At 49.4% G+C, this 13,888-nt stretch overlaps 1 protein-coding gene across 14 annotated transcripts in view; it reads right to left on the bottom strand.

Moving 5' to 3' along the window:
* NAV1 (neuron navigator 1) overlaps window positions 1-13,888 on the bottom strand; it is a 272,793-nt gene that overhangs the window by 179,338 nt on the left and 79,567 nt on the right. For all 14 annotated transcript variants that reach the window (XM_078356800.1, XM_078356803.1, XM_078356799.1 and 11 more), the window contains one exon: window positions 9,552-9,655. In XM_078356800.1, coding sequence (XP_078212926.1) covers window positions 9,552-9,655 — 104 coding nt within the window. The remainder of the gene's footprint in view (window positions 1-9,551; window positions 9,656-13,888) is intronic.

Raw genomic sequence — 13,888 nt, 5'->3', positions numbered from 1 at the left:
TATAATAACTGCATGTGATTCCAAGACACAGAGAACCCAAACAGCAGGAAAGTCTGGGATCCTGGCAGAGAAGGGGGGACTAGATATTTAGAAGGGGGAGTGAAGAATAGGAAGGAGGGCGCTGATTCTCCTGCCTGTCCTGCTCAGGAGCTCCTGTAACCCAGACGCCTGCTACACCTGAAGTCTGTATGGGAGTGAGAATGAGGCAGAGGAGAATCCTTCAGACAGAGCTGGTCTCTGTAGCTATACCAGTTGCTTCGTAGCTCAGATCCATGTCCTGTGTCCTGGGGTCTTGGTTACTTTCAGTGGACCTGACAGTTCCAACAAGTCAGGACCTTCTGAGGACTTCCCTAATCTCAAGTCTTGGGGTTCTGAGTCATCTTTTTGAGTGCTATGTGACCTTAAGAGAAGGTCTGCAGCTGGTCTTATAAGAAATTGGGCAGGGGTAGGGGCTTGAGTATCTCTACTCCCTCTGCTCAGGGCCTTCGAGTAGGGAGAGGCAGGAGAACATCTAATTGAGGGTACCCCATCTGAAACTGTACTCATTTCAAATCAGATCCCTGTGCTCCTCAGGCTAATAAAGAGCCCAGGATAAGAAGTCCAGATGTTTCCCACATGTGCTTTTCCTGTATGTTACCATAGCAACTGTCCCATACACACCACTGGGGTGGATATTGCAAAGTGGGCCCCAGCAGAGCCTGTACCACCCAGGTGCCTTGTGCTTAGACCATGACCCACCCCATCAGTCGTCATGGCAACTGCAGGCCTGTGAGACAGAACTCCAGGAAGGCAAAGGAAGGAGAGGGTTGGGTGTGTGACTGTGCCAATGTTTTAGTTGGGGACAAGCAAACTGCTGGTGTGAGCATGTGTCCTTCAGGATGAGCAAACCTTGTCCTGTCCATGAAGAATTTGTTTCAAGGTCATTAAATCACAACACTAAGAGGGACCTTAGAAATAACCTTACTCTGTAATAAATCCTCCTAATTCACTGTGGGCCACGCAAACACAAAAGCCTGATGAGGAACAGCACAAGGCCCCTGTGGCTATCTTGTCAACAGAGTGATGACATCACTATCCTAGAACAGAACTTCTTAATCTATGTTCACTGACTGGATTCAGGGGTCCCCAGTACCAGCCATCAAACATCAGCCAAATACTGTGTATATGTCCATTTATCTGGGGGGACATATTGCAATAACAGTCAAATTCTTAAAGAGGTTCTTGACTCCAGAAAACTAAAGACAACTGCAAAAGTAATGAGAAACTTTTACCCACCTTAGCCTGAAGCACCTGGGACAGATGGTTTAAAGAAACCTGGCCTTACTAACCTTGAGAGAAAGATATTCCCATTTTGTGGCTGTACTCATTTTCTCAGTTGGCACCTCTGTGCTTTATTAGAGTTTTTGAGTGAGGCATTAAACTTAACAGAGGAATGCCATGGACTCATATTTTCAATAAAATTTTAATAGAATAATCACTGGCAATTACGTGGCATATAAAAAGTGCTCTGCAAATGTTAAGAGTATTCATTGGTGTGATGGGTGGGAGTTCCAGTGCCACGATGAGAACATCATCTTTCACAGGGCCTGATGTCTTTACATGGGGCTTGCCACCTCTGTGCTCCCTCCTGCCTGCATGCAACCTCAGATTCTTCGGCAGGAAGGATGTGGTGAGCTCATGAGGTCAGCTCCTGCCCCTGGACTGTGCCAGTGTTTATATGAACCTCAGGCTGCTCTCCTTCCACTTCCACAGCTGAGCTCTCCTTCTGCCAGGAAGTTCTCTTATTTATCCGACCTCAATCATTCATAACACAGAACACTCTAATTTTCTTCTCCTGGAAGGATTTTCTTTAGAGAAGGGACAACTGAGCATTTCTCTGCTCTCCCCTCCCTGGGCTCATCTGGTCTGGCGTGGATGACTCCAGGCTTGCTGACCCTTCCTAGGTTCTGACCTTTAATTATCTTCAGCTCTCTCTGAAGCCTGGGACTCCCACCACCCAGGAAGGCAGGTTTTTTTATTCCTTCCGCCCTTTTAAAGGATGAATATTGTGGCTGGGGTAATTCTCAGCACTTAATCTCTCTGGCTATTGTGTCTGTGTCACCTCACTCTCTTCAACTCCCTCTCCCCAGATCTCCTTCTGTGTAAGCCTGCCCACAGCCTTATAGTGGGGAGGGAAGTCTCTCAGCAGGGGACCCTAATCCTCTTACAAAGGGGTTTGTGGGGGGCATGGGATGGTGTGTTCCAGTTTCTGCCCATTCAGTAGTGCTGGAGGGAAAGACTTCAGCCTTGGCCGAGACTGGTGTGGAGCCAGCACTTCTTGAGATAAAGCCCCCTCTGCAGGCTCTTCAGGCCTTCCCAGGGAGACCATAGTTCAGAGATAAGGAGGGCTGGCCAATCTTTGCCCAGGCGTGGGGCAAAGACTGAGGGGCCAGATCTTCAGAGCTGCACTTGAGGTGAGGATTACCTGGATTGGCCAGAGAAGTACAGAGCAGCAGTGGCGGAATTTTAGCAAACAGTTCCATCTCTCATGGCTGAAATCTGTAGCTGCTCCACAGCTCCCTGCAAAACAGCCTCTGAAGTTGTTTGGAGTGGTCTGATCTGGAAAGATTCCTGTCAATTGGGCCACTGTTCCTTAAGTGTCCTTTTTTCCCAGGACCTTTCCATGGCTCATAGACACATGGAGAACTGAACAAGGGGTTGGGATTTCCTAGGAGGAACTAAAGCAGATCACTGCAGGTTTGGAGAGTTGAATCTCTAAAAATCTACTAGGAGGCTGCCAAGTCCAGGACAGACAGGTATTGGGTGTAGGGGTCATTTTCTAGAAAACCACAGGGAAAGTTTATCACCTTCCTCATCTATTCAATACTCAAGGTGAAGGGGAGTGGCCCACAAGCTGCTGCTGCTTGTAGTCCCAGGAGTATCATGAGGCCAGAGCTCTGCTCCTGCTCTTTAGGGTGGGAGACATATACCAGAGCTGGAGCTTCTCCAGGGCCATCAGAGAGATCAGGTACAGCTGCACAGGTTGTACACTGCACAGCTTTAGGCTACATCATAAAGGGCCCACAAGGGCAGAAGTCGTTGCCTATTTTTTTGTCTACATATGTATGTATTCCACGCTTCTACAATAGCAGCTGGAACACAGTAAGTGCTTTATAAAAATTGGCAAATGGATATGAATTTCCTCCAGAGTTGAGCAATGCAGAGGCCCTGGTTTTCTCAGTGCAGTAGCAAGAAACGGGGAAGCTGGGTCTTGCCAATCCTAAGTACTGTATTCGGAGCACTCATAGTTGCAAAAACCATGTAGAATCACTCATACACTTTTTAGAGTGGGAGGACCTGGGTCCAAGTAGCCATGGGGAAAAGAGCCTCCAAGCTGACCGGTTTCTGCCATTCTTGCCGCTCCACTGAAATGGCTAACATTGGGTCAAATCCACTGTCTGGAGATAAATCCCCTTCCCAGCCAAATACTGTAAAAACTCAATCTCCCCTCTCCCCCATATTCCTTTAAAGAAATAGCATCCAGATCCCTGCAGTTTCTTTCTTTTCTTTTTTTTTTTTTTTTGAGACAGAGTATCGCTCTTGTTACCTAGGCTGGAGTGCAATGGCGCAATCTCGGCTCACCGCAACCTCCACTTCCTGGGTTCAAGCAATTCTCCTGCTTCAGCCTCCTGAGTAGCTGGGATTACAGGCGCGCACCACCATGCCCAGCTAATTTTTGTATTTTTAGTAGAGACAGGGTTTCACCATGTTGATCAGGATGGTCTTGATCTCTTGACCTCGTGATCCACACGCCTCGGCCTCCCAAAGTGCTGGGATTATAGGTGTGAGCCACCGCGCCCGGCCTTGCAGTTTCTTTTTTGAGATGGAGTCTCGCTCTTATTGCCCAGGCTGGAGTGCAATGGCGCGATCTCGGCTAACTGTAACCTCCGCCTCCTGGGTTCAAGCGATTCTCCTGTGTCAGCCTCCCAAGTAGCTGAGATTACAGGCATGCGCCACCACGGCTGGCTAATTTTGTATTTTTAGTAGAGATGGGGTTTCTCCATGTTGGTCAGGCTGGTCTCAAACTCCTGTCCTCAGGTGATCCACCTGCCTCGGCCTTCCAAAGTATTAGGATTACAGGTGTGAGCCATCATGCCTGGCAACCCCTGCAGTTTCTACTTTAAACTCCTCCAGCAGGTACCTTGGACGACCCTACTTCTCTGGCCTCTGTCTTGATGGCCCCTCCCAGAACCAGGCTGGTTATCCCACTGCCTCTCTTGACCTCCTTGGGAGAACTTCCAGACTTGGGTCATCTTCCCCTCCAATGAGGTCATGGCATGTATGGTTAAGAGCATGACCTCTGAAGACCAGCTGCATGGGTTCAAATCCTGGCTAGATCACCTAGGCAAGCCACTTAACCTGTCTGTCCCAGTTTCCTCCTCTGCACAGTGAATGTGATAATAATAAGAATGCTTGCCTCAATAACAGATAACACCAAACACATATTGAGCAGTTCTTATGTACCAGGCATTCTAAGCATGTAACCTATACCCATGCATTTAACCTTCACAAAACCCTATGAGAAATGCACTGTTATCATCCCCGATCACAACCAAGGAAACAGAGGCACAGAGAGATTAAATAAGTTGCCCAAGGCTGCACAGCTAGCAAGTGAGGAAGCTGTGAGGCAAGGGAAGTAGGGAGTTATGTTCCGAACCTCATGCAGTTGTTAGAAGGACTAAAGGTGCCTGTGACGATGCCTGGTTCACAGTAAGCCACAGTAAGTGTCTGCTGCTGCTACTAGTGCTATTACCCTCCCAGTTCCCGGATGCCAGCGATCAGGTCCTAGATTGCTGCTTTGTTTAGCCATCAGGGTCTCTAGAGACCCTCGCGCTCCCGAGCCGCCTGTGCCCCACAACAGCACCAACCTGCTCAAGCTCTGAGAACACAGCTAATATCATCTGCTCCTGAACTTGTTCTACTTTCTAGTCAATTGTCTGCCTGTCTTCTCTCCACGGATGGCTGGGACATAAGGCTCATCTTGGCCTGGAGGTCCCCAGAGGGCAAAGAACACAGCGGTGTGAACTCAGCATGAAATGACATAGGTTTGGAGTGACAGGGATGCCAGTGGCATCCTGGGACCTGCTCAGATTGAGGGAGAGGTGAGCAGGGACTGTGGCTCACTGATCCCGTTTCATTCCTCATTGCTTGGCAGAGGCTAAGGAGGACTGAGTTGAGCTTGGACAGTGTGCAACTGAGTGAGTACTGGAGACAGATGGGAAAGCAGCGAGTAAGAGAAAAGTGTGACCTTTTGACAAGCCTAGGATGGAATCCTGGCACAGCCTCCTAGCTGGATATCCTCAGACAGGTTTTGTTTGTTTTCTGTTTGATTGTTTGTTTTTTTGACGGAGTCTCGCTCTGTCACCAGGCTGGAGGGCAGTGGTACAATCTAGGCTTGCCGCAACCTCCGCTTCCTGGGTTCAAGCGATTCTTCCACCCCAGCCTCCCAAGTAGCTGGGACCACAGGAACGCACCACCACACCTGGCTAATTTTTGTATTTTTGGTAGAGACAGGGTTTCACCATGTTGGCCAGGATGATCTCGATCTCTTGACCTCGTGATCCGCCTGCCTCAGCCTCCCAAAGTGCTGAGATTAAAGGTGTAAGCCACTGTACCCTGCCCTGAGACAGGTTTTATATAACCTCTCTGAGCCTAAGTTTCCTATCCATAACACGGAGTAATAATAACACCTTCAAAGGACTGTATAAGGTATTCATGAAAGACTTTATATAAAGCACTTGGCACTATGCCCTGCACATAGCAGGTATTCAATAAATGAGAGTCATTATTACCATTTATTTCCTTTCAGTGTTTAAGGGGTCAGAAAGCAGTGGTCCTGGTTTGAGTTCACATGCTAACTTCCCATGCATTCCTAAGCAAGTCACTTCTCTTCTCTGAGGCTCATCTCTCCCCATTGAAATGAGGCCAAATTTGGGAGATCTATAAAGTTCGTTAGAGCTTTGACTTCCTATGTTCTTTGATGCAAGTCATTTATAGTCCAGGAATACTTGGATTTGGTTTGAAACCCCCTAAACAAACTCCTCCCCCAGAAAGTAGTTACCATTCCTTGCTCCTGCCCTGGGCATGCTGGCTTTGCATGTTTTCTTAGAATGAAGACCCTATTCCTGCTCTAGTTCAAATCCACAAGCCGTGGAAAACTTCATTGTGGCTTAAAAATGGAGCCAGCTCAACAAGGGATAAGAAGGAGGAAGAAAAGAAAAACAGCCCTAGTATGAAACCAAACTGCCAAACTCCACACTGCCCCACCCGCTCTCTATATTTATCAGCCCTCGTGTGAGGAGGCAGGGAGCAGGCTCTGGCTTGTTCCCAGTGACACATGTTATGATGAGAAAAAGATCCCTTCATTATGGGTCCACTTAGCGCTCATTCAAACATGCCACAAAGTGGAAGTCATTAAGGAATCTGCATAAACCTTGGGGCAACCATTCCCAGGCCTCCTGCACACAGCCTCACACACGTGGGCACGCGGTAATGTTAGCCTTGGCTCCTCTTGGCTGTCCAAAGTAAGATCTGGTGGTGGTCTGTGCACTACCTGGTGCTTATGCAACTGGTGGGAGAGTAAGCAAATGGGACTGCACTGGGCTCTCACCAACAGAATCAGGTGGGCCAGGGAGGGTCAGGGCACATGTACAAATACCAGTGGGCAGGGCATTTCCACACTTGTCCCAGGGCAGAGGCAGAAGGAGCAGCTGCTGTTGGATGGCCTTCAGGACATATGAAGAACATCTCCAACAACCCAGGTTGGAGGCAAGTCATCATGTGAAATTCTCTTCCTGCTACATAAAGACTAGAAAGCCTTGTTTGGACTCTATGCCCAGAGTCCAGGCAGATTAAGTAAGAAAGTGGAACAAGGCTGAGAAAGCTCTTTGGCCTTCTCCTGCTCCCCTCAAAGACTCTGCACTCCCCTCAACAAGCCCATTCAGTGAGCTTGGAGGCCAGAGAGGAGCATATTGGGAAAGGAGCAGAGAAAGAATGGTTGGTGTTTCTCAGGTGGTAGAGAAGAAACAGGCTCATAGGGGATAAATTTTAGAGCTCTACAACCACTTCAATTCACTCCTTTACCAAACCCTGATCACTGGGCACTATCCTAGGTGATGGGGAGCAAGATGAATTCATGGTCAGGAAGGGAAGATACATGAGCTTCAAGAAAAGCCCCCAAACCCCAGCCATCTACAAAGTGATATAGAAATAGCATGATCAATAACTGTGAAATAATTCTGGAGTCTATGAACGATATAAATACATGATGAGTGCTCTCCAAAGCACCCAATTCTCCTTCTATAAAATGGGATAATAAGCTCAGTGCCCTCCTCATGCTGTGAGGCCTGTCGAGGGAGGCAGGACTGACCGGCTGCCTTGTCAACTCCTATGGAGGCAGGTCACTGCGCATAGCTTCTGGGATCCCAACAAATGTTCTAGATAAGTCTCACTGGAGTGAATCCCTGGGCTGTGAATGCCTTGAAGGCAGGTCAAAGTCCTATTTGTCTTTTACCCCAGTGTCAGGCACAGTGTTGGGCACAAGGCAAATACTCACTGATGGTTTGTAGATTGAATGAAAGAATACATGAATGAATGAGTCATGTCACACCCCAAGTGACTTGGGGAGTGGGAGGGCAAGGCATAAAATGAAACCCTTCAGTTGCCTCCTCTCTTCTTCTCCTCTCTATCTTCTTCAAGCTCAGAAGAGTGCAGGCTCTTCCACAAGACAGGCAAATCCCAAATCTCTCTCCCCATCCAACCCATCAAAGAGCTCAGTGTATGCTCAGCAGAGATGGGTCACCATGACAACTAGCTAGCGCAGGAGCAGAGGCAGTGCTGTGAACCCCGCTCCCCTTCCCTAGGAGCCTGGGAGAAGCCAGTGTTTCTCACTTTTCTGGTAAAGCCCTCCTCCAGAGCTTCCCTGACACTTTCCCCGCAGAGGAACCCAGCTGTGATCCAGCAGACACTTTCACATCTAACCAGTGAGGGGGGTCTTCCAGCTGACAAGCCTGGGAGATTCCTAATGCTAGTCTGCAGCAGACGTTAAAAGTAAAAGTCCTCTCATCAACTCATTGGATAATAATCGTGAGTGAGCGCTGGGTTAGGTGCATGGAGATCATTAGGCTCTAACAATGTGGCATCCACATGAGGAAGCCATTACGCTAACAAAACTGCAAATGTAAAAATAGAGCTCCACATAGTTTCCTGGTTACCACATTCTAATTCTGATGACTTTTCAGTGCCAGAGAAATTTGGTTTCCTTTTGTCCCCTGCCATGCCCTGGTTCCCCTGCGTGTATACTTATTATGGGAGGAGATGGCTTACTTGCAAATGTCCAATCCTTAACCCAAAACCCTCCCCCACAAGGCCTGTCATGTAAGAATGAGGGTTGCTGCTCTGTTTTTAGGGTTGCAGGAGCTCCAAGGTCATGGCTATAGACCAGGCCTAGAAAGGGCTCAAAAGGTCCCAACTTCCAGGCCAGAAGGGATATCCGGACACCTGCCCAGCAGGGGACACAGAAGACAGAAGCGGTACACCATCCTGTCCAATGATCTCAGGGTCAGGCTGTGTTCTAAGCCCTAGCTTTGCCCGCAGGAGCAGGGCACTGAGACAAAGCCAGGAGACAAACCCTCTGCACAATCTCAGGTTTGTAAAAAGCAAATTCATTGCTGTGTTGGGGCAAGTTTCCCTTTGTCTGGGAAAGTAAAGTATAGACCTGGTTCCCTGCAGTGTGCAGCCTCGTGTACCTGTGGTATGAATCAGCCATCCTCTAGATACTTTTTTAATGTTGTAAGAAAATCAACACACATCCCTAAGGGCTGCTGAGTTTTGAATCTGACCCACTTAGGGCCTGACCTATGGTACCCAACACACTCACTCATTCATGCATCATTCATTGATTCAGAGACACTGAGCGCTTGAGGATGCACCTGGGACACTCAGTGCCTCTGCCCTTATGGAATATTGCTGTATTTGAGATTTAGGGATGTTCTTGGTGAATCTTACATTCCTGAGGCTCAGGTGGTATCTTGTGACTACAGGATGACACAGGGAAGGGGACATGTGTGGGAGTGGCCTGTTAAAAGTGGTCTTGGGAGGGAACGCATTGTCAGGCAGCTAGCCAGATGGCTCTAGCCTGCCTCCCTAATTGTAGCACCTTCATTTTTCAACCTGGGCATCACTCAGAACCTGGCTCTCACTCCCAGCTTGTTACCTTTGTGTTAAGACTTCACACATAGCATACACATGCAGTGACTCCCACAGCCTCAGCATCAGGTAAACATGGCACCTCCTGGCCACTTCCCTATGCTGCCCTTGAAGGGCTCCTGGGTTTGATGGACCAACCCTGGGTTGAGTCAAGCATGATGAAAAAGTGCAATTCACAAGTTGATGTCTCCTTGTCAAATGGACCCATCCAGCCTAGGTCACTTCTTCTTCCCTGTGAGCAGTGAGGAGAATTTGAGCCCAGTGGCCTCCAACCCGTAGGAGGAAGTGTCCCCCAGAGCACTTACCCATGCAGGAGAAGCTCTCCTCAGTCTCGTTGAAGGGCTCAGGGTAGCCATCAAGGGCCCAGCTGCCCCGGGGGAGGGGGCCAGGTTCCTGGTCAGTTTGCAACCTGTGGGGCCAAGAAAGGGTAGGCACTCATGGTAGAGGGTTCCTGGTCTCTAAGCCCCTCCACAGGGCTAAGAAACCCCTCTTAGAGCTTGGTTCTTCTTCTCTGATAGTGCCCTGCACCACTCAGAACCTGCCCCTCCCTGATGGGTGTGTGCTCATGTCTGTACTTCAGCAGGCAAAGCTGGGCCAGGCAGGAAGCCCCAGAGGACACTGGGATGTCTGACACTTATCACCTGTGGACAGTCTACAACCTACCCATTTACCAGGAACATTATCACTTACAGGGCAGAGGGATACCCTAGCAACTCCAGGCCTTGGGTCCTTTGTCCTGCCATGACCCTTGCCCTCAGGATGAGCATGTATGTACAGCCATGTACATATACAGAGGGAAGAGCTCCCGCTGAAGCTGAAGTCACTGATTCCGAGTAGCTCAGGGAGCACACAGGCTTTGGGCTGGTCGGTCAGGAAAGGAGGAGGAGTAAGCTCAGCTGCAATCACAGTGACTCCCGGGAGGACACATCTCTTGCTGGGCCAGTTGTGGTAGTGGGAAGGAAGGGTGGGGTCTCTGGGCACCAGCTCCCAAGTGCACACAGACCTCTGAGCACAACCTCAACAGTACAGTTGCTCCCAGGAACAAAGGCTGTGGGAGTTTTCATTATAGGCAATTACCCTAGGCTCTGGGAGCTGGCCCGCCCACCCATCCGCCTGCTGTCTCCAGCTAAATGGAGCCTTTGGCAGCTTGGCAGGAGGGGGAGGGGAGGGCCGTGCAGGCAGGAGGGAAAATTGAAGGGCTGGGCCATGGAACCCTAAGAGTCTCCAGTGCCACTGAGATTTGTCTTTCTCTCCCGCCAGTTTTCACTTTTTTCAGTGCCTAGATGGCCGGGACTCTGGGTTCAATTCTGCCATTAATTCACTGTATAAACTGGAGCAGACCTCTTTGCTCTGGGTCTGGCTTCCATCATGGGGTGAAGAGATGTCCCCCAAGGCTGGGATCAGTTTTACAGTTGAGGGTTGTGAGGTGTTTGCTGCTTCTGCTCAGGCTTTTCTAAGCTATTTAGGCAGTGTTGAGCTCTTTTGTATCTCAGGCCCCTTGGGTGAATGCTGGGGATAGGGCAGGGTGGGGTGTCATTAGAGAAAGTGGGAGACCTCATCCTGGCCCCTGGGGGTGCTTGGTATGATGGGAACAGTCACCATGTACTACTGTCTCTCTCTTTTCTTTGAGACAGGGTCTCACTGTGTCACTGAGGCTGGAGTGCAGTGGCGTGATCAAGCTTCACTACAGCTTTGACTTCCTGAGCTCAAGTGATCCTCCCACCTCAGCCTCCCAAGTAGCTGGGACTACAGGTTCAAACCACCACACTGATTTTCATATTTTTTGTAGAGATGGGGTTTTGCCATCTTGTCCAGGCTGATCTCAAACTCCTGAGCTCAAGAGATCCACCCACCTCGGCCTCCCAAAGTGCTGGAGTCGCAGGTGTGAGCCACTGACCATGCTTCCATTGTTAATTAAATGTCTGCCCAGGTACACAAGTGCCAAGGAGACCAAGGGGATAAAGAAAGAAAGACCGGGGTTGGCTGGTTTCTTGGAAGAAATTAGAATGGACCTGGGATTTTGAAGTAGGGGGTGAAACATATTAGTGAGAAAGTAACAGAACATTCTACTGGGAAGAGGGAATTCTATACAATGTGTCAACTGTTTTACTGATTAACATCATATATGTGGGCTGGGTGCAGTGGCTCACGCCTGTAATCCCAGCACTTTGGGAGGCCGAGGCGGGTGGATCACGAGGTCAAGAGATCGAGACCATCCTGGTCAACACAGTGAAACCCCATCTCTACTAAAAATACAAAAAATTAGCTGGGCATGGTGACGCGTGCCTGTAATCCCAGTTACTCAGGAGGCTGAGGCAGGAGAATTGCCTGAACCCAGGAGGCGGAGGTTGCAGTGAGCCGAGATCGTGCCATTGCACTCCAGCCTGGGTAACAGGAGCGAAACTCCGCCTCAAAAAAAAAAAAAAAAAGAGATGGAGATCATCCTGGCCAACAGAGTGAAACCCTGTCTCTACAAAAATACTAAAATTCGCTGGACATGGTAGCACGTGCCTGTAGTCCCAGCTACTCAGGAGGCTGAGGCAGGAGAATTGCTTGAACCAGGGAGGCAGAGGTTGTAGTGAGTCAAGATTGCACCACTGCACTCAAGCCTGGTGCCTGGCAACAGAGCAAGACTTTGTCTCAAAAAAAAAAAAAAATTATATATGTAAAGAGCTAAGCACAGTGTCTGGCCTAGAGCATGTATGCAATAACCAGTGTTAAAAATAGGAATAGGCAGCCAGGCGCAGTGGCTGATTTCTGTAATCCCAGTACTTGGGGCTGGGGCCAAGGTGGGCATATTACTTGAGGTCAGGAGTTTGAGACCAGCCTGGCAAATGTGGTGAAATCCTGCCTCTACTAAAAATACAAAAATTAGCCAGGCTTGGTAGTGCATGCCTGTAATCTCAGCTACTCGGGAGGCTGAAGCAGGAGAATTGCTTGAACCAGGGAATTGGAGGTTGCAGTGAGCCAGGATCATGCCACTGCACTCCAGCCTGGACAACAGAGAGACTCCATTTCAAAATAAAAGAAAAATAGGAATAGACCAGGGTGGTGGCTCACACCTGTTAACCCCAGAGCTTTGGAAGGCCAAGGCAGGAGGATCATTTGAGCCCAAAAGTTTGAGGTTACAGTGAGCTATGATTGTGCCACTGCACCCCAGCCTGGGGGACAAAGCAAGACTCTGTCTCCAATAAATACATTTTTAAAAATTAAAAAAGGAATAGTCACGATTATTGCTGCCACTAGTATGACACAAGAGCAGGTAAAGTTGCATCAGTTGCCTCATTTCTGGCCCGTAAAACGGGCCAATGGCAGAAATGTTGGGTAAGGCAGGCTTTATCCCTAATCTCAGCTGGCTCTGTATGTTTATCCACACCTGCATCCACCTCCCTGAACATGGCCAGGCCTCCATGTCTGCCCTCAGTTCTCAGCCTGAATGGACAGCACTGTGTATGCCAGAAGTCAGGCAGAGATTGAACCAGAGAGAAGAAAATTGCAGTGGTGACACCAGTAAGCCTATGCTCCTAACATCGTTAACCATATTTCCAATTGATGTTCCACCCAAGGCCCACCCAATGCAGGAAGAAGAGAACTGTTGGGGGTTAGGGAGGTGGTGGTGGAGGGTGCACTTGGTAGTTGGGAAAAGTCAGCAAGGGCTGTGGTGAAGCTGCAGTGCCTCTTTTCTAGGATGGCAGAGAGGGATGAGGTTGAGGTGTGATGGAATTAGATGTGTGAGACCAGGGTGTCCTGAGAGCAGACAGGGCATTGCACCTCCTCTGGGTCCAAAGGGAGGTGGTGGATGAGAGGAGATAAGCTTCACTGGGAAGGCCACACCTAGGCCCTTCAAAAGAGAGGGCTATGGAGGATGGGGCAGGGGAAAAGATGGCTGCCAGTTTCATTTCCTGGAGAAGCAGGTCAGGCATGACCAGGCTGGAGATGCGGAGGGAAGCAGGTGACCTCTGCTTCTGCATTTCACTGGGGCTTTGCAGAAGGCCAAGGTGTTGGAGTGGGTGGTGGGGCGGGAGGAGAGATTTCCATGAAAACAGGATGTTTTTGGATTCTAGGGAGCAGATGGCACCTCCTTGGCTATGAAGCTTGGAAGGGTGGCCCAGCCTGGCCCTTGGCAGAGCTGCCATGGCAGCAGCTCTAGGCCCAGCAGGCTGTGCTGGGTGCCCACCCGTTGGCCTGCAGCATCTCAGAGTGTCCTTGGTCCTAATCTCACCCTTGCTTGTGCCATGACCCTCTCTCTAACCCCAATCCAGAGCCTGAAAGGGGCAGGGTCTAGGAGGTAGGGTGGTGTGACACATTTCCATTTCTGTTTATTTTTTTATTTTATTTTATTTTTTTTGAGACGGAGTTTCGCTCTTGTTACCCAGGCTGGAGTGCAATGGTGCGATCTCGGCTCACTGCAACCTCCGCCTCCTGGGTTCAGGCAATTCTCCTGCCTCAGCCTCCTGAGTAGCTGGGATTACAGGCACGTGCCACCATGCCCAGCTAATTTTTTGTATTTTTAGTAGAGACGAGGTTTCACCATGTTGACCAGGTTGGTCTCGATCTCTCGACCTTGTGATCCACCCGCCTCGGCCTCCCAAAGTGCTGGGATTACATCCATTTCTGTGTATAATGCAAACATGCAATAAAT

This window comes from Callithrix jacchus, chromosome 19 (assembly GCF_049354715.1).
Source record: "Callithrix jacchus isolate 240 chromosome 19, calJac240_pri, whole genome shotgun sequence".
NCBI lineage: Eukaryota > Metazoa > Chordata > Mammalia > Primates > Cebidae > Callithrix > Callithrix jacchus.
The sequence above is the reverse complement of the archived record's forward strand: the minus strand, read 5'-3'. Positions and strand labels throughout refer to the sequence as shown.